This window comes from Molossus molossus, unplaced genomic scaffold (genome assembly GCF_014108415.1).
Source record: "Molossus molossus isolate mMolMol1 unplaced genomic scaffold, mMolMol1.p scaffold_m16_p_5, whole genome shotgun sequence".
NCBI lineage: Eukaryota > Metazoa > Chordata > Mammalia > Chiroptera > Molossidae > Molossus > Molossus molossus.
Window position 1 is genome coordinate 114,961,475 of NW_023425388.1, and position 25,150 is coordinate 114,986,624.

At 49.4% G+C, this 25,150-nt stretch overlaps 1 protein-coding gene across 1 annotated transcript in view; it reads right to left on the reverse strand.

Moving 5' to 3' along the window:
- WWTR1 (WW domain containing transcription regulator 1) overlaps positions 1-24,462 on the reverse strand; it is a 130,379-nt gene extending 105,917 nt beyond the window's left edge. Inside the window, exons 1-2 of the mRNA XM_036243759.1 lie at positions 24,256-24,462; positions 23,435-23,868 (exon numbers count right to left, since the gene is read on the reverse strand). Of these exons, the coding sequence (XP_036099652.1) occupies positions 23,435-23,865 (431 nt within the window). The 5' untranslated portion in view covers positions 23,866-23,868; positions 24,256-24,462. The remainder of the gene's footprint in view (positions 1-23,434; positions 23,869-24,255) is intronic.
- Between the last annotated feature and the right edge of the window lie 688 nt (positions 24,463-25,150).

The window sequence follows — 25,150 nt, forward strand, 5'->3', positions numbered from 1 at the left end:
AATATACGAAAAATCATTAAATCGTACACTTCAAATGGGTAAAATGTATGGCATATAAATGATATCTCAACAAAGCTATTTAAAAATAAATGTAATCTGTTAAGAAAATTAAAAGAGACCTTAGCTATTATCACCTTCACGACCCTCATCGAAAGGTGAGGAAGCCTAGCAATGACCTCAGTGTTAGGGTCTAAATCAGTGTCCCAATGTGCTCTGCCTACCGGACCCACCACTCAGTGTCCCCTGGGTACCCAACTCAGTGCCAACCGTGGATAATGGGAGAGCCGCGTCCCTGCCCCCAACGAGCGTAAACGGGAGCTGGGCCTTTCCAGGCCGAGACAGCGAGGTTGTACCGACAGCCTGTCGCACCGGGTTCAGAACAGGTCACGACCACCGGACCACCGGAGCTGAGGACTCAGGCAGGAGGCGAGGGCCCTCCAGGGACGGGACAGGCACTGGCAAGTAAGAGTTCAATTTATCGCCCGGCAGCTGTGGCTCAGTGACTGAGCATCGACCCTGCCCCAAGAGGTCGCCAGTTCGATTCCCCGTCAGGGCACATGCCCAGGCTGTGGGCCCGATACCCAGTGGGGGGCATGCAGGAGGTGGCCAGTCGATGTTTCTATTCCTCTCTCCCTCTCCCTTCCTCTCTTTCTAAAATCAACAAAGGAAAAAAATTGTTTTTAGGAATTCGATGTATTTCAGGCCTTGCAGGTGAGGGTAAACCACACTGGGAGAAGGGGTGAGCAGGCAGGACTTCAGCCGAGAGGACAGGGTGTCGGGGAGAGGGCTGCAGGGGGACACGACAGGGCGCGGGCTGTCTTCACAGAAGACGAGCCTGGCGGCAGCGTGCACGGGGCGGAGGTCAGAGGCCCGCGTCGAGACCCACGCAGGGTGGGGGCCACAGGGCGGGAGAGGAAGGGAGGACGAGCGATCACAAGGGAAAAACCAACCTAAACCCCCACGACGCGTGGCAGGAACAGAGGGCAGCCAGGGCACTCCCTCCGCCCAGCCGCCCGGGGTTTAAACCCGATTCGCTGTGTGACCGTTTTCTGGGCAAAGTGGGGACAAAAGCAGTGTCTCCGTCAGAGTTGCTGGGAGAAGCACGTGTGCCAGGCTCAGAGCAACGCGTGGCACGGAGACGCGCAAGGCCGTGTGTTAAACACGCACGTGTAAATGCAGTGAGATCCCCGTGACCCGCTCCGGAGACAGGCGCAGGGGTCAGGAAAAGCCTCAGAATCTCCCATCAGGCTCCCCTTCCCTCACTGCTCCCCACGCGTCCACCCCTCGCTCTAAGTTCTCAGAAGAGTAACACGTGCTCCGTGCCCTTGAGGGCGGACCTCCTGGGAGACAGAGGCCAGGAAGCAGAGCCGTGACTCTTCCCTACGGACACCCACGTGCAGTCAACGCCGAAGGACACGCTGGGCAAGCAGCCCGCAGGAGGGAAGACCTGGAGCCGGGCTGGTGTTCTGCCCTGTTTGGAAAGTAGCCGGTGCCCCGGGTGAGGTGAGGCTGCCCCAGACCCGGACCCGCCTGGCCTCCCTCCTGCTCTGCTTCCTAGACGCTCCCCCTCCGGGCCCGTCCCCTCGCAGCTGAAATCAAAGACTCTGAGGCCAAACCTCGAACCAGCAACACTGGCCAGGAAGTCCTGGGCAGGGCGTACAGACTAGAGGGAGGAATCTCCGGCAACGGAGGAGGGAACACAGTCCGGGATCTTGGCCGAAGAGCCTGGGCGACCGACCGTCAGAAATCAGAACAGGCCTCTGCTCCACCCTCACCCACGCGCGGCTGTGATCACACAGGGTGTCTCTGCCCACCCCACCCCCACGGGGCACACACCCACAGGACCGCTGGGGATACAATGCCCATATTTCTAAAAGTTTTAAACGCTCATAAAAATGCAATGTGATTTTAGTCATTGGACTTGCTGAGTCTCATGTCCTTGGATAAGTACTAAAAGTAACCCTTCAAAATGATTTAAAGGAACAAAAACTCAGTGAAATAACCACCGGATACCAGGTATTTCAGGGGCGGGTTAAGTAGCATTCTAGACCCATCACTTGGACAACGAATAAACTGGGTTAACCATATGCTGGGACACTATATAAAGCAGATTTCTAGCTACTATCATGGAAAAACATACTTGCAGGTAAAAAGTGGAGATTAGGTTACAACGTGTAAAAAGTCAGAGCGGAAGGTTTGTGCAGGAATATGTCTGCCTGAAGGGCAGCCCCCCAGCAAAGCAGGGACTCCCCTCGGGGAAGAGGGGCAGAGCAGGGGTAGAGTCAAGAGACACTGTCTCTGGCTGGATTGCTTAAAACAAAATATAACTTGGACAATTAAAAAAATTTTTTTCAATGGTCCGGCCAGGGTGGCTCAGTGGTTGAGCGTCCACCCATGTACCAAGAGGTCGCAGGTTTGATTCCCGGTCAGGGCACATGCCCAGGTTGTGGGCCCGATCCCCAGTGGGGGGCATGCAGGAGGCGGCCAACATCGATGTTTCTATCTCTCTCTCCCTCTCCCTCTCCCTTCCTCTCTCTAAAATCAAGGAAGAAAAAAAAATTTTTTTTTAAAGAGTTCATTTGAAGGGCAAAAGGCATAATACTGGCTCTGGACTTTGGATTTTAATCAAATGATAGAAATGACTCTTTTTCTCTTGCCTCTGTGAGTACTTCCCTTACGTCTCGGCCTATTCTCTGGTCCCTTCCTCTACGTTTCTCTCTCCACCCTCCTCTGTGTCAGTTAAAGAATCAGGGCCGCCAGCCTGCACGTCTAAACTCGGCCCACACGACACTCCCCCCAGGTTAATGGCTCCCATACAATTTATATCTGCTGGTCACGCCGGACTCCAGAGCAGGAGCGAGCTCTTTCACAAAGAAGCTCTTGTCCTATAATAACCCCCGTAATCAAGATGCAGGAATTGTGGGTAAGGCCCAGCCGGAGGATGACGAGGGAAACAAACAGATTGTTAAATTCACCCAAAGCGGCAGGAAGCAAGTCCAAGCCGGCCCGTCTCCCATCCGGCTGGAGAGCAAAACACTGGAGCCCTAGCTGAGCGGGGGACCCGGGCGTCTTCGTGTGGCCAGCCTGTCACCGCGAAGGAAGGCAGGCACCGCACATCTGGGTGCTGGGAAGGGCCACACAGCACAGTGGCACTTAGGGACCTCGTTACACTCTCTGCTTTCAAGCCAGCCCCTTTCAGAAAGCTCTGGAAGCGGTCTGCAAAGGCCTCTCTTCCAAACGTCTCTAAATAACTCGCTCTTCTTCCTTGCCTCTTCCTAGACGCCACCTGGGCGACATTTCTGGCCCTGCCCTACAGCAAAGGACATCTAGAAACATGTCAAGGTCTTTGATGAACCCTAACTTTCTGAACATTTGTTCAACGCATCCCATTATCTTCCCCCTCCTCGCAAGCCACCTCCCCAAAAGCTCACCTCTGAAACGTTATCACTGCAAGAGGCACTAACCGGACTCCCTCGATCTCATTAACAGGTGGCCCACCGGGCACAGAATCGTGCCTTCCTTTCCTTTTATTTTATTTAGTTTTTTATCCTCACCTGAGGACATTCCCATACTTATCCTCAGAGCAGGAGGGAGAGAGGGAGGAAGAGAGAGAGAGAAACATTGAGACACATCGACTGGTTGCCACCCACACGACCACAACCGGGGCCAGCGACAAACTGCAACCTAGGTACGTGCCCTTATCGGGAACCGAACCCGGGACTCTGTGGTCCTCGGGCCGACGTTCTAGCCACTGAGCCAAAAACTGCCTACCTTTCTTATAACATCCCTGTAAGCAACATGTGTGGTTCTCCCCACTGTATTCAGACAAATGTCTTTCTGCTAGGATCAGGAGCAACAACTTTTAATTTCATGCAATTTCTCCTTATGTTAAAAATCCACTCAGAGCCAGAAGGAAACAACCTGAACTACTTATCAGATCCCATGCTCAAATGTTCTACATTAAATATCTCTAAAGCTTGTCCCCGCCTTTGCCTACAATCCCTCGTTGATTTTCATTGACCAGTGACTGAATGTGCGGACAAAGGTTAGAACCAACATATTTATATACGATGTTATCCTAGTCTTAAAAACGGACAGATAAAAACCATTTTGCGTATTGCCAATGAGCTCCTTTTGACCCATTATATTAAAAATACCATTTCTATGCTACCACTAAACAAAATGTCCTTTGAGGTGTATTTACCTTTGACGTGCTGTGCGGCTGTATTATGTTGTGAAGCAGTCTAGCTCTGGGCTTGTGCAGCACCACAATCGCTTTAGGGATCCAGCCACTGGACACATCAAAGTACAATCAGATTTTTAAAGCATTCACTGAGACGTTGGTGTTTACATTGTGGAAAGAAAGCCTTACATTTCAGTGGTATCCGACATTATTCATTTCACAGTATCCTTTTCTCTTGTTCCACAACACACCTTTTTTGTTTTGCCCTTGGCAGACTCGACTCTCCCTGTACAACACAGGCATTGTTTGAAACGCCCATTTGCAGTATGTGTCGGTCAAGATGAAACTTCCCTTCGGTTCAGGCAGCTCCCCGGTATCCGTTTCCACTTCTGGGCTCACTGGGAAGGTTGAGGTGCTCTGTTCCAGCCTCTCTCCAAACAGGACTCCAAGGACATACGCACCAGTCACCACGACGCTTCCGGGCCTGGGAAGGGCCTTCCGGGGACTCCCAGAGCTGAACCGGCTGCTGAGGGTTCGCGTCCGGTGGGGCACGGACAAGGCACTTTCCTTAGCCAGACTGCGCGCCTCGGGAACCTCCAAAATCAAGTGCACCTGGGAGACCGAGTCCCCTGGTGGTTTTCACCAGTTAACGAGGGCCGGCGAGTCTGAGGTTCAGCAGGCAGCGCCGAGGCACACCTGGCCTCCTTCGCTCGGCGAGTAACCACAAAGGCTGGGCTGGGCCGTTCACTGCCCTGCCTGCCTGCCCGTGCCCACCTGCCCACCTGCCCGCCTGCCTGTGCCCACCTGCCCACCTGCCCGCCTGCCCGTCTGCCCACCTGCCCACCTGCCTGTGCCCACCTGCCCACCTGCCCGCCTGCCCGTCTGCCCACCTGCCCACCTGCCTGTGCCCACCTGCCCACCTGCCCGCCTGCCCATCTGCCCACCTGCCCACCTGCCTGTGCCCACCTGCCCACCTGCCCACCTGCCCGCCTGCCCGTCTGCCCACCTGCCCACCTGCCCGTGCCCACCTGCCCACCTGCCCGCCTGCCCGTCTGCCCACCTGCCCACCTGCCTGTGCCCACCTGCCCACCTGCCCACCTGCCCGCCTGCCCGTGCCCACCTGCCTGCCTGCCCGTGCCCACCTGCCCACCTGCCCGCCTGCCCGTCTGCCCACCTGCCCACCTGCCTGTGCCCACCTGCCCACCTGCCCACCTGCCGCCTGCCCACCTGCCCGCCTGCCTGTGCCCACCTGCCCGTGCCCACCTGCCGCCTGCCCACCTGCCTGTGCCCACCTGCCCGTGCCCACCTGCCCGCCTGCCCACCTGCCCACCTGCCCGCCTGTCTGTGCCCACCTGCCCGCCTGCCTGTGCCCACCTGCCCGTGCCCACCTGCCACCTGCCCACCTGCCTGTGCCCACCTGCCCGTGCCCACCTGCCCACCTGCCCGTCTGCTGCCTGCCACCTGCCCACCTGCCCACCTGCCCGCCTGCCCACCTGCCCGCCTGCCCCAGCTCTGGGAAAAGCTTCAGCAATTCTAGGTCCAGTCCCTAAAATTGGTTCTTTGATACTGACATTCCCATGTCTCCAGCAACCCGACCCTTCGACCCGGCCCTCGCCAACTCCACACCGGCAGAAACGACAGATCGGTCAAGTCAAGTTGAACTTTCTTCAGACCACAGGTAACTAAACTTTTTTTAAAACGCTGAGAAAAAGAGCCCTGGCCGGTTTGGCTCGGCAGTTGGAGCGTCAGCCTGCAGACCAATGCATCGCGGGTTGGATTCTGGTCAAGGGCACGGACCTCGGTTGCGGCTTGTCCCCGGCCCTGGGTCATGCAGCTGGCGGCCAGTGTATGTGTCTCTCTCACATGGGTGTTTCTCTCTCTCTCTCTCCCCCTCCCTCCCTTCTACTCTATCCGATGATAAACAGAAAAATATCCTCAGGTGAAGATTTAAAAAAAAAAACACTAAAAAAAAGAGATTATATCTTTAAAACCCACTTGGTGCAGCTTAACCATTAAGTAATGATCCTTTCTCCATTCCTATCTTTCCTTCCTTCGGGTTTTTCTATAATATATATTTATGGTTCAATTCTATGTTGAAATGCACAAATGGGCAATATATGTTGGATAATATAATTATTTCAGAAGAAGCCACAGTTTCCAAACATTGATATACAAAGGCTTATATTTCACACAGCACAGGACACAAAGACCCATAAAAGTGGAGCCTTTAGAGAATACTTCTTCAGAAAACATAATTTTATAAACCACACTAAAACTTACTGCTTTTTTTCTGATCCTTAATCCCTCCTACTAAATTCACATGTTCATACAAATCCCAAACCAGTAACAAGGCCACCAGATGCTCCCATATTAGCAAAACGCAACAAAATGGCCTTTGAACGACCAACTTTTCACTACAACATACAGGGTGTCCCCCCAAAAATGTGTACAGGTGTCTGTAGATTCTATTACATTTTGAAAATGAAATGTATTTTAATAAACACTGGCTTTGCCCTGGCCGGTCTGGCTCAGCGGTTAGAGCGTCCGCCTGCGGTCCGGAGAGACCCGGGTTCGGTTCCCGCTAAGGGCATGTACCTCGGTTGCAGTTTGTCCCCGGCCCTGGTTGGTCGTGCGGGTGGCAGCCACTCGATGTGTCCCTTTCACATCGATGTTTCCCCCTCTCTCTCTTCCTCTCTCTCCTTCCCACTCTGTCTGTACAAAAAATGGAAAAATGTCCTCGAATGAGGATAAAAAAATAAATAAATAAATAAACACTGGCTTTGTAATTACTCAAAGGTGTGTATACATTTTGGGGGGACACCCTATATACCCGAACTCAAACAGCTGGGTGTAATCAAACACGTTTGGTTTGTTTACCTACTGTGAAAGGGTAAGATGGCCTGGGCATCCACCTGCATTAACTTCAGCATCCCCCTTGCCAGGTTCCAAAATCAGTTCCGGGGAACAGAGAAATCAAGATAGGAAAGGTAAACGTTTATCTGAAACTACAGTTACATAATATTCCGAAGCATAAACTGTTCACTGACGCTCTCCAGACAGAATCTGCTGTGTTTACAGCTGCAATTAAGTATGATGCGTCCGGGCAGGAACAGCGCCGGGTGCTTCGCACTGCAACCGATCTGACCGCAGCCGGGACTGGAGACTGAAATCTCTCCCGGCGAGGGATCCTCAGAGCAACCTGAGTAATATTTTTACCAGGTCCTATACCTCATCTTGGGTAGTTATACAGCTGATTCCAGACCCCATGCGAACAGGATGTTTAAACAAGCCAATGTTGGTCCTTCTGTAGGTCACTGGGTCTCGGTGAGAGAGCCGCTCGCCTGGGCACAAACACCACCGGGTGTGTGGGAATTGGAGGTCGTGGCTTATCTAATGAAGATGCTATTGGCTTCATTATTTCCCTCTTCGGAAACCAGACCACATAGATTAGGACCCTAGACCCTTGCCCTGACCTGGGAAAGAACGTGGCCTCACTAGAAAAGCTCTCCAGTGGGCATTTTTCGGTTCTCCCCCTTTCTTGACCTCAGAAACACCCACAGACCAGCCCCTCCACCTCCTCCTCCTCGACCTTCCCGGGTCCCCCCTCTACCTCTGGTGGCTTCTTCTCTCTCCTTTTCAAGGTCTATCGGGACTTTTCTTCTCACGCTACCTGGTCTCATCCACACTCCAATGTGAGTAACTACGTATGGTTACATTTACACAGACGTAGTTAGAGACGGACTGGTTGTCTGGATGTAGACTAGTTAACACATACATGTGAGCGTATGGAAATATATACGCCGCTCGGATGTCTTAGGTCACCTCCAACACAACGTGGGAAACCAGTTCTCAGTCTCCTCTGAACCTCCCAGTACTGTGTGGCCGTGAGGGCACCTCATTGCTGCCCGTGCAGGGCCCGCAAACCCATCTCCCCATCTCCTCCTCACTGCCCTGACCTGGCCAGTTACCAGACCCTGTCCGTGTGCCTCCTTCACGTCCCTTGGAGGATCTCACCCTTTCCACCGAAGCAACTTCCCAGGGACTAAGCCACTCTCGTGATGGCTTCACTCCAGCGTGGCAAGCACTCAAGTCCCCGCTTGTGAATTCTTTTTTTGTTTTGTTTTGTTTTGTTTTTATCCTCACCTGAGGACATTTTCCCATTTTTTTTGTTCAGGTAGAGTAGGAGGGAGAGAGAGGAACAGAGAGAGAGAGAGAGAAACATCGATGTGAAAGGGACCCATCGAGTGGCTGCCACCCACACGACCGACCAGGGCCGGGGACAAACTGCAACCGAGGTACGTGCCCTTAGCGGGAACCGAACCCGGGTCTCGCCGGACCGCAGGCCGACGCTCTAACCGCTGAGCCAAACCGGCCAGGGCAAGCTTGTGAATTCTGAAGCTGCAGTAAACTTTCCACTCCCGGTTCATCCCCGAGCAGCCCACGGACTGTGCTCGGAGACCCGAGCCGTTCTGCAGAGCCAAGCACATTTTTCTTCCCTTCAATCCCCTCGGTGCCCTGTTCCACCTCCCCCCTGCCCCTCCCTCCAGCTCCCGCCCCAGTCAGCGCACTGCAGGGCGTCAGCTTCCTGAACCGCACAGCCCAGTCCCAGTCTCTGAAGGACAGCTACCCCAGCAAAGCTCGTCACCCCAAGGGCTCCCATCAGTCATCGCCTCCAGCTCCCCATCGGTCGACCCCTGCCTGTATCTCTGCAGTCCTGAGGCTGTGTGAGGGTCAACCAGAAACAAACACACCTGGGTTGGGCTTCCCGCGACACCAAACCCGCCCCCGGCGCCGGGACAAGTGAAGTCCAGGGTGCGGAATAAACCCCTGCGAGACACACGAGCCACTGCAGACAGCGGCCACCCTGCAACACCAGCAGGTCAAGTACTCTTCACTTCATAGCTTTCAGTCCTGTTTCAATTTTCTTCATAAGACTCTGTCAAAAAGGAAGCTTTTTAAAATAAAATCGTCAGGAAAAGCTAGGTCTGTTTGTTTTAGTTGCGCCTATCATTTGCATTTTCTACTTTTTGAGGGGTTACCACAGCTGCTTCCTCAGCCTTTGAACACCTAGGCCAAGAAATGATTTCATCTTCAAAAAAAAAAAATATATATATATATATAAAGAATAGCTCCTACTGACTGAGCTCAAATTTTATTTTTTATTGTTGAAAGTATTACAGATGTCCCCCTTTTTTCCCCTCCTCCCCACTCCCACCCCCCTCCTGCTTTCCCCAGACTAATGTCCATGTCCATTGGTTGTGCATATAAATTCTCTGGCTTATCTCTTCCCACCCCTCCCACCCCCCATCCCCCCGAGTTTTGTTAGTCTGTTCCCTACTTCCACGATTCTGGATAAGTGAGATCCTGTGGTACTTGTCTTTCTCTGACTGGCTTATTTTGCTTAGCGTAATACTCTCCAGGTCCCTCCATGTCGTTTCAAAGGGTAAGAGATCTTTCTTACAGCTGCATAGTATTCCATTGTGTACATGTACCACAATGTTTTTATCCACTCATTTACTGATCCACTTGGGCTGTTTCCAGATCTCAGCTATTGTAAATAGTGCTGCTATGAGCATAGGGGTGCATATATTCTTCCTGATTGGCGTTTCAGCCTTTTTAGGATATACTCCTAGGAGTGGGATCACTGGGTCAAATGGCAGTTCCACTTTTAATTTTTTGAGGAAACACCATATTGTTCTCCATAGTGGCTACACCAGTCTGCATTCCCACCAGCAGTGTACTAGAGTCCCCTTTTCTCCACACCCTCGCCAGCACTTGCTGTTTGATGATTTGTTGATGGCAGCCATTCTGACAGGTGTGAGGTGATACCTCACTGTTGTATTAATTTGCATCTCTCTGATGATTAGCGATGTTGAGCATTTCTTCATATGTCTCCTGGCCATTTGTATGTCCTGTTTGGAGAAGGGTCTATTCAGGTCCTCTGCCCATTTTTTAATTGGACTGTTCATCTTCCTTTTGTTGAGTTGTATGCATACTCTATATTTGGATATTAACCCCTTATCCGATGTATCATTGGCAAATATGTTCTCCCAGAGAGTGGGTTCCCTTTTCATTTTGATGCTGGTTTCCTTAGCCGTGCAGAAGCTTTTTAGTTTGATGTAGTCCCATTTATTAATTTTTTCCTTTGTTTCTCTTGCCCTAGCTGATGTATCAGTGAAAAGTCCACTATGTATAATGTCTGAGATTTTCTGCCTACTTTTTCTTCTAGGATTTTTATGGTTTCACGGGTTACATTTAAGTCTTTTATCCATTTTGAGTTTATTCTTGTGTATGGTGTAAGTTGGTGGTCTAGTTTCAGTTGTTTGCATGTAGCTGTCCAATTTCCCCAACACCATTTATTGAAGAGATTGTCTTTTCTCCAATGTATAAATCTTGCTTCCTTTGTTGAATATTAATTGTGCATACTGTCTTGGACCGATATCTGGATTCTGTTCCATTAATCTATATGTCTGTTCTTGTGCCAGTACCATGCTGTTTTGATTACAATGGTTTTGTAGTATAACCTGATATCTGGTATTGTGACCCTCCCACTTTGTTCTTCTTTTTCAAGATTGCTGTGGCTGTTCTGGGTTTTTCATGGTTTCATATAAACTTCTGGAGTATTTGGTCTATACCTGTGAAGTATGCCATCGGTACTTTAATAGGGATTGCATTGAATCTGTAGATTGCTTTGAGTAGTATGGAATTTTTATGATGTTGATTTTTCCAATCCATGAACATGGTATATGTTTCCATTTTTTTATATCTTCCTCTAGAAAAATATATTTTTAATAAACTATCCAACATGTCTGTTTTCCTCCAGTCACCATGCTTTAATTACCGAGTCTGTAGCTAGCAATGCTTGCAGGTAGATTATTAACAAAAAAGTAACAGAATATAGACTTCAGTGTTCAGAATTGAAGTGCACCAAAGCATACTTCTAAAACAGTGAGTTAGCACAGGGGCTACAAAGAAGACATAAAATATATTACATACGGAAATAGATCATATATAACCTTTGTGCTGTAAGCTTGTTTCCATATTGAGACTCACTATTCAGCATCCAACATAGATTATTCTTGTTAAATTAATAACAAATACGATTGGTTGGTTGGTTGATACATAAAATATAGTTATATGGATGGATGGAAGAATAAAACGATAGGCATGTAAATGGATGGATGGGTGGATGGGATAAATAGATAAATAGAATCAAGAGAAACAGATGGATCAGTGATTCTCAAATTATCTGTGCTAAAGGGCCAGTGTTTTTTATTTTCAATCTGTCAAAACCAGAATGTGGTCCTATTGGGGATGGTGTGTATGTAGCTCAGGCCACATGTGACTCACCAGAAATGTTTATCATACCCAAACCACACTACTCCACAAGAAAATCCCAGTGATCACGTGCTGAAGCATCACAATAGTATCATTCTGCTATAAAAGTTTCTGAACACTCTCGGCTTCCGTATCTAGCTTTTCCTGGACCAGTTACATTTGCACACTGGTAGTCCATGAGCCACACTTTGAGCAGCTGAGATGAGATGCATCATCAGCTACTTCATGTTGGCATGCCATTAATTCTGACTGGCCAGTGCATTTGCCAGACCATGTATCACCCTTGTACACAAAGGGCAGACGTACTAACAGGCACAATAGTAGGTGACCATTAAATTAGGTAACATGATCTAGAGAGATAATAAATTAGATAGGAGCCAGAGAACTGCTCTTTGTGCAAAGATTATCTCTGCATAAAGTGTTAATGGTTCTCTCTAAATAGGGATCCAGGGAACATCAGAAGGATTTATTTTCCATTTTCCGCCCTCCAGTAGTGTTTGAGCATATATTATTTTTAGAATTGGAAAAGACAAAGTAAGAATCGATCTAGATGGCCGCCAATAGCGGACCGGTTTTTTTAAATTATAGTATATCCATACAATGGAATACTACACAGTCCTTAAAGAAATAAAGCAGAATCACTTCACAAGTTATAGAAATGTCTAATCACTATGTTGTACGCTTGAAACTAATAAAATATTGTGTCAACTGTAAGTTAGGGTCATGTGGGTGGCAGCCACTTGATGTGTCTCTCACACATCAATGTTTCTCTCTCTCTTCCCTCCTCTCTCCTTCCCGCTCTATCAAATAAATAAATAAATAAATAAATAAATAAATAAATAAATCAGGTATTTATATACAAAAGAGGTGTGAACACTAATGAAAAGGAAGGTGCAGAAAAATACATACCATTTGAACTGTATTAGAAGGTCTAGGTGGGTATATCCATTTATATGTACATATGTATAAGCACGCATGCTTGTACTCACATGGAGTTTCTTTTTTTTTGGTATGTACCCCTAGCGGGAACTGAACCCAGGACTCTCTGGTCCGCAGACTGATGCTCCAACCACTGAGCCAAACTGGGTTCACACGGAGTTTCTACAGAAGGTAAAAGAAACTGGTGTTCTGGGAAGAGAACCAGAGGACTCGGGGAGGGGGAGGAGAGACTTCTCACAGTACATGCTTTGGTACTATTGGAATTTTTTATCATTTGCATGTATTACCTACTGAAAAACTTTATTTTAACGTAGAGAAGCCATCTGAAAACACACGTGATTCAGCACCATGGCTCTGTCTGAAGAGGCTCTCACTGGGCTTCACTGAGAGTGTAGGGAGGGGCCCCTGCGAGGAAGGCTTCTGGAGGCTCAGGCTGGGCATCCTCAGGGGGCCGAGCCTAGGTGGGCCTCGGGGGGGTCAGCGTAGTTGCAGAATCTCAATTCTGTCTGTGCCCCATTGATCAACCTCAGAAGAACTGAGAAACTGTCCAAAATCACAAGAGGGTATTATGGGAACAACCAGACCCACAGGCTGTTCATTTACAAGCAGAAATGGCAGAATCAGTGGGAATGGTCCGAAGTCAAAGAGCAAAGACCACCCACTACTGTGAAATAGTGTTCCAGGCGCTATTGTGAAACTGTACAGGCTACATTGATTATATGACATATGGATGGACAGATGGATGGGTGCACTGCTATAAAGGCTCTGTCATTTCAGACTCCTAAGTTAGTATAAGATGTTCCTTAAACAACTAGGAAGATCTCAACATAGGGGACAATGGTGGGGTCTGGTGCTCTATTCAGACAGAGCTAGGACTGACCTATCTCACAATCAAGGGACGAGGAAGTTGACATTTACTAGCAGCATGGCAGTGTGCCCGTCCGAGCTGAGGTTCCAGAGCCTCAAAGAGATGCAGTCACCTCCCTGAGCACTTATCTTTCCACCCAAGTCAGGTCACGTTCTTCTTGGCCTCAAAACCACACCCTGAGCATCTCTGCCTCTGCACTGCCCCTCCTGCCCCCTTTCCTGGAAGGCCTCTTGGTCCACCTACCCACATTCTTCCCATTTTTCAAGGTTCGACTGATGTCCAACCCCTTCACAGAGCCGTCTCTGAACAGCCACCTGCCCTTCACCCATCGTCCTCTTCACTGCCTTTAGCATGTGGAGCTGCAGTTCTAAACGTCAGTCCAAGGGGCACACACATGAGAGCGTTACAGTCCCGAACATGGCCGATCCCTATGAGACACGCCAGGCAGCCAGCTTGCAATGCAAATGGCTCGAAGAAAACAGGACAGGATTCCTTCACTATCAAGCACCTACCTACATGCCAGGCACTGTGCTCAGATTATATAATGACAAGCAAGACAAACAATCATCCTTGCCTTCATGAAAATTAGAGCAGTAAGAGAAATAATTAAGCAGTAACAGGCAGTAGTGCTGGGCTGGGGGCGCACAGGGCAGCTGGGAGCACAGAGGCGCATGGACAGCAGCGGGCTGGGGCGCACAGGACGCGCTGGGAGGGCTGGGGGCGCACAGGGCGCTCTGGGAGCACAGAGGCGCATGGACAGCAGTGGGCTGGGGCGCACAGGGCGCGCTGGGAGGGCTGGGGGCGCACAGGGCGCGCTGGGAGCACAGAGGCGCATGGACAGCGGCGGGCTGGGGGCACACAGGGCGCACTGGGAGCACAGAGGCGCATGGACAGTAGCGGGCTGGGGCGCACAGGACGCGCTGGGAGGGCTGGGGGTGCACAGGGCGCGCTGGGAGCACAGAGGCGCATGGACAGTAGCGGGCTGGGGCGCACAGGACGCGCTGGGAGGGCTGGGGGCGCACAGGGCGCGCTGGGAGCACAGAGGCGCATGGACAGCGGCGGGCTGGGGGCGCACAGGGCGCGCTGGGAGCACAGAGGCACATCTACAGCAGCATGCGCTGACCCGGAGACCCTCCTGCAGGGCGTTAACCAGGCAAAAGGCAGGGAAATAGTGTTCCAGGCACAGGTGTCAGTTTGTACCAAGTTTCTAAGGCCAGAGGGAGCATAGCCAATGGGAGAAACCAAGAGATGCTCATTTCAGCTACGAACTTCAGACCCGCAGCCAAAACAGCGACAACTGCCTTATATGAGAGCGGGGCTCTCGGCTCGGCCACTCAGGTCTGAAGGCAACTGCGTAGCCATCTCTCGTCTATGACCTCCTGGTCCCCCAGCTAGACTGCCAGCTGCAACCCTGGCAGCATTTCCCCCGCCACACCGTGGCGCTAGCACGCAGGAGGCCAACGGTTTCTCGTCGTAAAGGCTACACTGACCAAGGATCCTTTAGGCGCCACAAAGGAAAGGTTGTGGAGATCGCAGCCCCCTTCCAGCTCAACGTGGAATGTAACTAGTACACTTCCAACAGGGGGGACCTGCCAGGCACAGCGATAAGCGCCCCATATGTGCCCTGATGTCACTTCGTCTAACAGCACGACACACGTGCCCACGTCTTTCCCTTCCTGCTCATCCTCTGGGCGCCTGGATGGAACCAGTAAAGCCACAGATCTAGGAGCGGAGCCCGCAGGTAAGGGATCGGCGGAAGGAAGTCCCAGGATCCGAGACTGCCCGAGCTGGCTTCTTCTCCCGGGGTGGCTTCTATGGAGAATTCTTGGTTACGATATTAGCAATGACTACATCAATTGTGTCCGTTCCTTGCCAAAGAATATAACCCCAAACAAGAACAACACTTTAGTTACATAAGCTCCAGCCTTCAGTTACTGAGCTATGGCTAGGATGGCCCCAGACGCCCCATCTACCACTCCACTGATCCTTCACCTTCTTTCTCAAGCAGTACTTACAACTCCACCCCTCCAACTGAAAAAGAAATGTATGTTTATGGTAGGGCATTTGGAACATACAGAGAGGCAGAAAGTAGACAAGAAAATCATCCACAATCCCAGAAATGACCATCGTACACATTTTGGTATGTACCTTTCTAACTCACACACACATACACACACACACACACACTTATTTATTAATTTATTTTTGTTACAGTTGTTTCTCCTTTTCCCCGTTAACCCCCCCTTCCCCTGCTCCCTTCACAGTACTGCTGTCTATGTCCATTGGTTATGCATATATGCATATAAATTCTTTGGTTTATCTCTCCCGAACCCCCCACCCCACCCCGAGTTTTGTCAGTTTGATCCTTACTTCTGTGTCTCTGGGTCTATTTTGTTCATCGGCTTATTTTGTTCATTATATTCCACAAATAAGTGAGATCATGTGGTATTTGTCTTTCTCTGATTGGTTTATTTTGCTTAGCATAATACTCTCCAGGTCCCTCCATGTCATCTCAAAAGATAAGAGATCTTTCTTTTTTATAGCTGTATAGTATTCCATTGCACACAAACACTTTTAAAAATAAACCAGCATTATGATACTATCAAACTGTACTGTAATTGTTATTTTTCTTGTGTTATATCCCAGTTGTCTGATATTTAGGGTCATTTTTCACCTCTCAGCATTGGTAACTGACTATTGAATCAAGAAATACAAATAAAAATATTCATATACAAAGTACACTGAACAGAAAAATTATAACTTGACTCAAACATGAAACCAAGTGTAAGAATGGTAAAAGTCACAAAAGGTTTTCCCAAAGTGTGCTCTATAGAACATTCCTGAGTGGATGCTAATAGACAATAGTTATGATAAAAATGTTCAAAAACCCGATAAGTTTGTGAAACACTGGGTTAAACAAAAATAAACAAGTGTTTGTAATAAGTGACTTTGGAGTCTTTATGTACACTGTGAACTCCAACAGAAGGACAGAGCCACATGTCCTACACCTACAGGTCCAGAAACCCTTTGTTCACAAAGCATCTGAAGAGGTCCAAAGAACACACTTTCAAAAACACTGCTCTACCAATATTTCAGTGCACAACATTCTCGGCCCTCCACGAACCAGGAGAAGTGTTGTGCCTTCAGCATCTGCCCTGCAATAACAAGCCAGCCCTGGCCGGTGTGGCTCAGCAGTTGGAGCACTGGCCTGCGGACCAGAGAGTCCTGGGTTCGGTTCCCGTAGGGGCACGTACCAAAAATAAATAAATAAATAAGCCAATTACTTCAGTCCTCAATTTTCCAAATCACCCCTCAAAAAAAAAAAAAACTGTCCCCTGAATTGGTTGGTTCTTTTGCTTCCATTCCCCTTTCCTGTGGTTAGATGTTTAATTGATTGAAAGGGGAAGGGGAAGGAGGAAAGGGGATGTCAGGCTATATAATTCCTTCAAGTCTTAACTCGGTTGGTCAACAAACAACAGTTGAGACTCATCGCGGCCTCCAACCTCTACAGAAATGTCTTTGCACTCAATCTCTGCCATTATACAGGCAAGGAGAAGCAACCTGGCCCTGTTTCCCCTGGAGGCCACTTTGCAAACCTTATCTAACTGGCTCTCAACAAGCCCTCCTCCGCAGGTGCCGATACAGACCTCGGTGAGGTCACCCGCCCTCCCCGTCACGCCTGTGCTCCCTGTAAAATGATTTGGATGTCTTAATGGTGGAAATCTTGAGAATAAAATATAAATAGGCACCGTAGGTATCCTATCCAAGCCTGCTCTGTCTGTTTCTTTCATCACCTCTCCTCTCCAACACCCAGAGCTCCAAAAGTGATCACCCAGACCGAGTTCAGAGGCAAACTGGGATGCTCCACCCACCACTCGAGTTATCTGGTCACCAAGGATACCTAATTACAGAGCCTAATTATGGGCATGTAATTGGCATGAGGCAGCACAATGTAAGGGCCTAGATTTTAGAATCACAATTCTAATCCCATCTCTGCCACTCACCTATTAGGTGACCCTGGGCCATTTACTCAACCTTATTAAGCCTATTTCCTCAACAGTAAATACAGTATAATAGATACCTGTTCACCGGGTCACTATAAGGTTAAAAGAAAGAATACAAGGGAAAGCAGCTGGGTTGTAAAAAAAGTTTTATCCACGTGTCAGCAGTGTGTTCCATGGCTGATTCCGGTGCGCTCTCTCGCTGGGAGGTACTGACTCAGCCCCCTACCTTGTCTGGCACGGAGCAGGTCATCAACAAATGTCATCATCCTTCTCTCTTCAACTCTCCCATTTTTCCATCCCATCATCCCCCCACCCCACACAAAATGAGCCCAATGAGTAGCTACCAACCAGATTCCGAAAAATAAAAAGTAGACCTTCCTCAGAGGAGTTGGGTATTCTCTGCTCAAGACGCTCAAGCCAAAGGGCACCACCCAGGGTGGGCATTCCTAGTTAGGTTCCTTAGCAGGAAAAATGACTCTCAGTCCTTATTTTACATTTTAAAAACTGGCTTTCGGCCCCAGATCCAGATTGTCATTCAGACTCAAAATCAGCCTATTCTACTGCCAAGGCTTCTGCATGTGAGTTTGGCCAGGTAGACAGAGGATGTGTGTGGGGAGAGAGGCACGGGAAGGCAAGAAGCAACTTGCACTGAGAGTCTCCTAGGAGCCAGCTACTTCAAATAGTTATCATCTAATCTTACAAAATAGCATAAAATAGGTGTTACTATCCTCATCTTACAAAGAAACTCAGGCAGCAGGCAATATTTTTTTGAATAACAAAAAGCCCTTCATGAAAACTACCTTATATTGTCATCCAAAGCTAAGTAGAAAAAAACCAGTCCAGTCTGTTCTTTAGGGAAATAAATTCATAACAACTTTTAAAATAAATATTTTCAAATGGAAAAGGATCTTAAAAATTTACATCCCACCAATATTTCTTAAGGAGCTACTCAAGCGTGTACTCCAGCAAAATGAAGGCGTAAACCAAAAACAAGAGGAAGACGTGGAGAAAGGAAACAGTACTTTCAGCCACGGAGCAAAGTAAAAAGCAGTCCCAGGACAACTCTTTCGTAAGCCTAGAGAGCACTCAGAATCCAGAGTGGCACAGAAAGATGGAAGAATCTGGGCATAAGCTTCGGGAAAGAAGACTTGATCAAACTAATGGGATTGAGAGCCTAGAAAAATTTGAGATCATAATAAAGGCAAACAGCACAATAAAGGCAAATAAAACCTATAATAAGACAATTAGAAATACCAGGGGAAAAAATGTTTAAGAGAGTCAAGGTACAAATATGAAGAAACTAAAAGGTGACACAAATGTAAACAACTGATAAGAGTAAAATGAAAAAAATCTGACTTTGGTGCTTGGATATATCTTCCTTTGATTGACCCAGGAGTCCTGACCCAAGACCCAATGTTCATGTCTAAAATCTAATCTTAATACACAGACAATGAATTCTATTGAGAGAATTGCCATAATGTAACTGTTGCCTACAGATTTTCAACTTTAAGAATAAATTGTGAAAAAAAAGGTCAATTTGGGGGCAGAAGCACAAAACCTTTCTTGGTTATGGGTTCAAGGCTTTGGAATGCTAGAGTGTCATTGACAAAAAGCAATTAATATAACTAGTAGCTACCCCAACCCCCTTGATTTACAAAATGAGGAGTCAAGAAACACTGTCAAAAGTTGACCAAAAAAATAACAAAGGTGACTTAACAGACAAACTCAAAACAATATAAATCTTAAATCTGGGAGAGAACAAAAAAACGTAAGGAGCTACATACAGTCTCACTTTCATATCAGGAGTTAAAGTTTATAGGTCAGAATTAGAAATTAAATGGTTTAAATGCATATAAAAGTTAAGAAGGTAAAAATCTCCCTGGCCGGTTTGGCTCAGCAGTTAGAACATCAGCCGGCAGACCTTAGGATCACAGGTTCAATTCCCAGTCAAAGGCACGTACCTGGGTTGCAGGTTCGATACCCAGGAGCCCTGTAGGAGACAGCCAATCAATGTGTCTCTCTCACATCAATGTTTTTCTCTCTCTCTCCCTCCCTCCCTCCCTTCCACTCTCTCTAAGAATCAATGGAAAAATATCCTCAGGTGAGGATTAACAAAAATAAATACAATTTTTTAAAAAGGTAAAAATCTAAGAATTAAATACAGAAATAGTTAAGAATTAAAAGACTCTCTTTGTGGGGTTTAAGGACGTGAAGGAAAGCGTTGTTTTTCAACAAAAGTCCTTCTGTTCTGTTGAATTTGTTACCAAATGCATAAATCACTTTGACAAAAATAATTTTCTATGACATATTTCAAAAAAGGCAAAACATGAAAATTCTTACTAAAAACTGGGAATGGCAGGCAAACATTATAATTGGAATTGTATTTAAGAGTGGGGAGAGAATTTTTTTTTTCCTTAGAAAATATTATGCAAATAAAAATTTTCTGGAAAAACTGGAAGTTCTATGGAAGCCAGATCATTTTATTCTTTATAATTTGCCATTTTCTGGTTTATGTACAAGACACATGTATCCCATTTATAACCAGAATTTTTTTTTTTTTTAACGTGATCACCGTTCAAAGTCAGCGTGCCAGGTTGCTAAGAGCCCGATACCTACACACACACACAGCCTGATTTATGATCTGGAGGACAGAAGAACAATGCAGTCATTTTGAGAGGCCATGTGTTTGGACATTTGATCTCTGTGGTTACACGCTGCCCTACAGGAATGCCTGAACGGCACACGAAAGGTGTGAACACTCGGGAAAGGTGCCCTTTAAAAGGTCCCAGAGAGTGATGACATCATAGACCTAGGAACAATCTTCCCTGAGAAAATGAGTAAAAGCTCTTGAAAGCGTCTTCGATGTCCCGGCTTCATTTTCCACAAAGCGCCTTGTTCAGGCTGAAGTGACGTGGGGACGAGGGTGGACATGGGGGGGAAACGGAAAACTGCTCTGTGAGCAGAGGACGGCGGATTAGAGGGCCAATCTGGGGTCCACCGTTAAGTAATGACATGACTTCCCCACCGTCAAATCCTCAGCTTTTTAGAGAGAGAAAAAAGGACCCTTATAGATTCTAAAGCACTTTGGTTTCTGATTTATGAAGCCCTAGACTCCTGACCTAAGATTCTACTGCTAGCCCCATTTCACAGATGATGGAGCAAAATAATGAGTAGATTTTATGAAAATTAAATCAGGGCCACCCTTTTCCACACTTCTACTTCCATCCACCAAAATACACTGCCTTTCCAGGCTGTGCAGCAAAGTGACACAGCACATTTACTTTATTCCAACTCTAAACAAGTCCGATAGAAGCCCAGAGAACTCTTGGCAGATTGCTAATCTTGAAAGACAATAGTCCTGATGACTTAATTTCTTTAATTACCTTACCTCCTTAGCCAAAGGACTTCCAGGGACGGCATGGATCGGGCTGGCCTACAACCCACCTGTTTTTCAGCTGCCGTTTTCCCTGAGGACCCCGTGAAGTGAAGATGCAGTTTACTGTGGGGAGTGGTTGTGGCTGGGGAGATGGCCGGATGGATCGGAGCAACCTTCTCTCCAAGCCTTCGGCTAACTTCCGCTCTTACCCTGGTTCCACATGGCTCTGAGCTACTCCACTCATTCAAGGCTTGTACAAAAGAGAATTGTTTTGTTTTGCTTCTTTTGAGGGTCTCTTTTTCCTAGCTTCCCTCGGATAATGGGTAATCCCAGCTCTTCCTTCTTATACAGTTCTGTGTATATTCATAAACAGTTTAAAATCACGTAGGTCCAAAAGAGATCCCCCCAAATTATTGTAAATTATTTTGTCTTTTTCTACTTTATTTCTTACTAAGCCCATTTCTATAAAAGTCACCATAAAATATTCAAAAGTGCATTTACCTATTAATACAAGATGCTGTTCTGGATCTTTGTGTACGACAGAAACTAATGTCATCCTTCCGAACAACCTCATCACATTGAGGAAAACGTCATGTGATTACATCACATACGTGAATTCCACCAGCCATTTAAAAGTCAGAGGACTAAGTACATGTCCACACTGTCCCTCACACACAGAAGTCCAGTGATGGAATAAAATGGCCACCAAGTCCTTCTCAGCATTGCACCAACCCCAGAAACAAAATAAAGAACTCCTCCTTGCACAAGATGTCAACAGCTTTGGGATGGGGAAGGAATAATTGGTCACCAGTATGAGTCAAAGAGTTGGTTATAATAAACTTCTTCCATTACTGTGTATTCATGAATAGGGCCCTAGGATAGCAAAGTATCAAACATTAATGCCAAAGAAAGGACTGATTATATACATATTTTTAATGTTTGTTTGTTTTTAATCCTCACCTGAGGATATTTTTCCATTTATCTTCAGATAGAGTGGGAGGGAGAAAGATAAAAACATCAATGTGACACCCTGGATCAGTGGTGAGAGCGTCGGCCCGCAGACCAAAGAGTCGCGGGTTCGATTCCCATCAAGGGCACGTACCTCAGTTGCGGTTTGATCCCAGCCCTGGTAGGGGCTGGTCAGGAGGCAACCAATCGATGTGTCCCTCTCATGTCCATGTTTCTCTCTCTCTCCCTCCCTCCCACTCTGTCTGAAGATAAATAGAAAAAATATATGTATATATATTCTCAGGTGTGGGTGAGGATTAAAAAACAACAAACAAACAAACAAAATGGATGTGAGAGAGATAATCAATTGGTTGCCTCCCTGACTACCCCGACCAGGGCTGAGGACCAAACCACAACCACAACTGTGTAGGTGCCCTTGACCGGAATCCACCCCAGACTCTTTGGTCCAATGGCCAACGCTCTAACCACTGAGCAGGCTTTGAGCCAAACCGGCCAGGGCTGTTTTTTTTATTGATTTTTTAGAGAGAGAGGGAGGGAGAAACATCATGTGAGAGAGAGAGAGAGAGAGAGAGAAACATTGATGGGCTGCCTCCTGCACGCCCCCTACTGGGGATGAAGCCCGAAACCCTGGCATGTGTCCTGACCTGGAATCAAACAGGGACTTCTCAGTCCATGGGACGCTCGCTGCTCAATCCACGGAGCCACACCAGCGGGGCAGTTATATTTTTTAAAATCACATAATGTCTTCACTTCCGAACTAAGGCTGCTGCATCACAGAAACATGGGCTTTAAATAAATAAACACTAAAGGCAAGTTCTTGCCAGAGAAGTTTCCTCAGTGGCTCAGGCAATCCTGACCCAAGTGGTCGGGCAGGCCCAGTGCCCATCCAGGCCGGGAGAGCCTGACCCTCCATGGCCTCCCTGGTTCCCTTTCAAGTTCCAGCTGATTTTGCCTCTGGAACATAATTATCTTACGGTACCGAATTTGAAACCATCTTCTTCACCCTGTGAACGTAGGTTCCTGTCCCAGCTCAGGCAAATCCAGTGTAAACGTCATTACATCAGAAAGGCGGAACAAGGAGAAGGGAAGGAGGACAAAGCAGGCTCCGGATTGGCTGCTATTTTAGGTTACCAAGTACTACCCAGTACAACTTCTGACCCAATTTCCACACAACTACTTCACCAGCAGTTCTCATTACATCACTGTGCCGTGGGGTCATTACATCACCCGGCTGGGAGGGCCTACCAGGCAGTGTCCACTTTTCCAGCTTGCTCTTCCCCAGAGCAGAGACTGCAGACCACCTACACCCCCAAGAGTTCCGAGGTCCTCTCCCCCCCACGCCTGGGAACTGTCCCCACCTTGTAACTCGGGGGCGCACGGGCTTGGGTGTCTGAGTCACAACGACCAGGGCTGGCAGTGCAGGCTTGTGCCCAGGAGTCTGTACCAACACTCCAGATTAAGGGCCAAGTCGCCTATGTGTTTCATGAGGATCCCCCCAAAACTACTGTTATTTCCCTTACGTCTAAGAATGCCCATGTCCTGAATCTCTCGGGACGGGACACCCTGGAAGAATATCACCAGACTCTGCTTCGCATCCCTTACGGTTCCAGCACCCAGGGGCCCACTCCTGGCTGCCGGGGTCCCAGCTCTCGGGAAAGAACCCGGGAAGGACCCAGCACCGCACACCCCCGTGCGTGCGCGCGCCCTGGGCATCGCGGCTCCGCGCCCCTCCCCCCGCCCGCGCCGGGCCCACTTACTTGAGGAAGTACCTCTGGCCAGTGGCCGTGAAGGTCATCTCCCAGCCCGGGGGCAGCGGCAGCTCGTCGGTCACGTCGTAGGACTGCTGGCGGAGGTGCGCGTGCTGCTGCGCCGCGCTGACCGCTGCGCCCGCGCCCGGGCCCAGCTGCAGGGACGCGGGCGACGAGTGCGAGCGGACGTGCTGGGCGCCGCCGGCCAGCCGGGGCCCCGGGTGGCCCCCAGAGGAGTCGGTGCTGGACTGGCGCGAATGCGAGCCGGAGTCGGGCTCCTTGAAGAACGACTCCGGCAGGATCTTCTTCCGCCACGAGCTGGGCTTGGGGTTCATGACCGAGTTGAAGAGGGCTTCGAGGTCCGTGTCTAGGTCCTGCGTGACGTGGATCACTTGCTGCCCGGGCGGCGGGAGCGGAGGGGGAGCCGAGGCCGGATTCATCTTCTGCAGGGAAAAAGCTCAGATCAGCCTTTTATGTAAGGTCGGAGGAGGAGGAGGAGGCACTGGGAGAAAATGGAGAGGAAAGAAAAAGATGCGGGTGGGTGTCCTCCTCGCGATCCCAGACACAGCCATACGCCGGCCGCGTGGGGGAGGGGTCCCTCCTGGCCTCCAGAATTATGCAACTTTCTTGGAGCAAAGAAGTTACTCGGAAAAGGAAGGAGTGGGGGAGGTAATGCGCCCGCGACGTTGCGGAACAGGTCGCACCTCTCCGGGGCGGCCAGCCCCCACCCGAAGAAATCTCGACCCCAGCCAGCTCCACACCTCGACCCCGGAAGCCCGAGGGGCCGGGCACCCCGGAGAGGCGCGCGGGCGCGCTCCAGCGGGCACTACCTGGGCGCGCAGCGAAGCTGAAGCTGGGCGTGCGGCGGCCGCCGTCGGGCCTGGGTCGCTCCGGTGCGGCGCGAGCTGGCAGGACTGGAGCCCGGCTGGCGAATCCCGACCCGCCTCGGTGCCTGGCAGTCGAGGGGCTTCGGCTCTCACATCCCCCAAACTGGCCTCAGGCGTTTGCGCTCTCCGAGGAGGCGGCGGCGGCGGAGGCGGAGGAGAAGCAGACAGCGCGGCCGCGGCGGCTCCCGGACTGTCCCATAAACAAAGTTTGGAGCAAACTCCCACTCCCAGGAAAGAGGCGGGCCCGAAAGTTGAGCTGTTGAATTATGCATGACCTCCAAGTCCCGAGCCTGCCTGCCCCCGCTGGTCCCTCCCCTTCCTCCTCCTCCTCCCTCTTCCCACCCCGGCTCCAGAAAACCTTGGGCGTGATGGGTACTTTGCAGGCTCAGAGCAGACGCCCCCCCACTCCTCCTGTCGCGCGGACCTCTCCCGCGGAGCCGGGCTCTGCATTCCTTTGAGTTTACCACGGACTTGGGGCGAGATCAAAGGGAAAGTGACCCGGGCCTGTTTAATCAAGGGCTTGTGGACCGAAACCAAGGCCGGGGGCGGCGGAGGGCACGCGGGAGAGGGGCCGGGGCCGAGGAAGGGCCGGACCTGGGCGCCGCGCCCTCCCTGGGTGCCGGGTGCCGGGTGCCAAGGCCGGGAGCGCCGCGCTGATCCGGGCTTCTGCCCGAGGGCGGGCCCGGGTGCGCCCCGCACGGGGAGACACCAGGGCCAGCCTTCACCCGGGAGGCTGCTCAGCGCTTGTGACCATATTTGGTCTGGCGAGGAGGCATCTGGGCTGTTTGGCTTTCAGTTGTCGGCTCCAGCGCAGACGGTGCCCAGAAAGTGCCTCTGT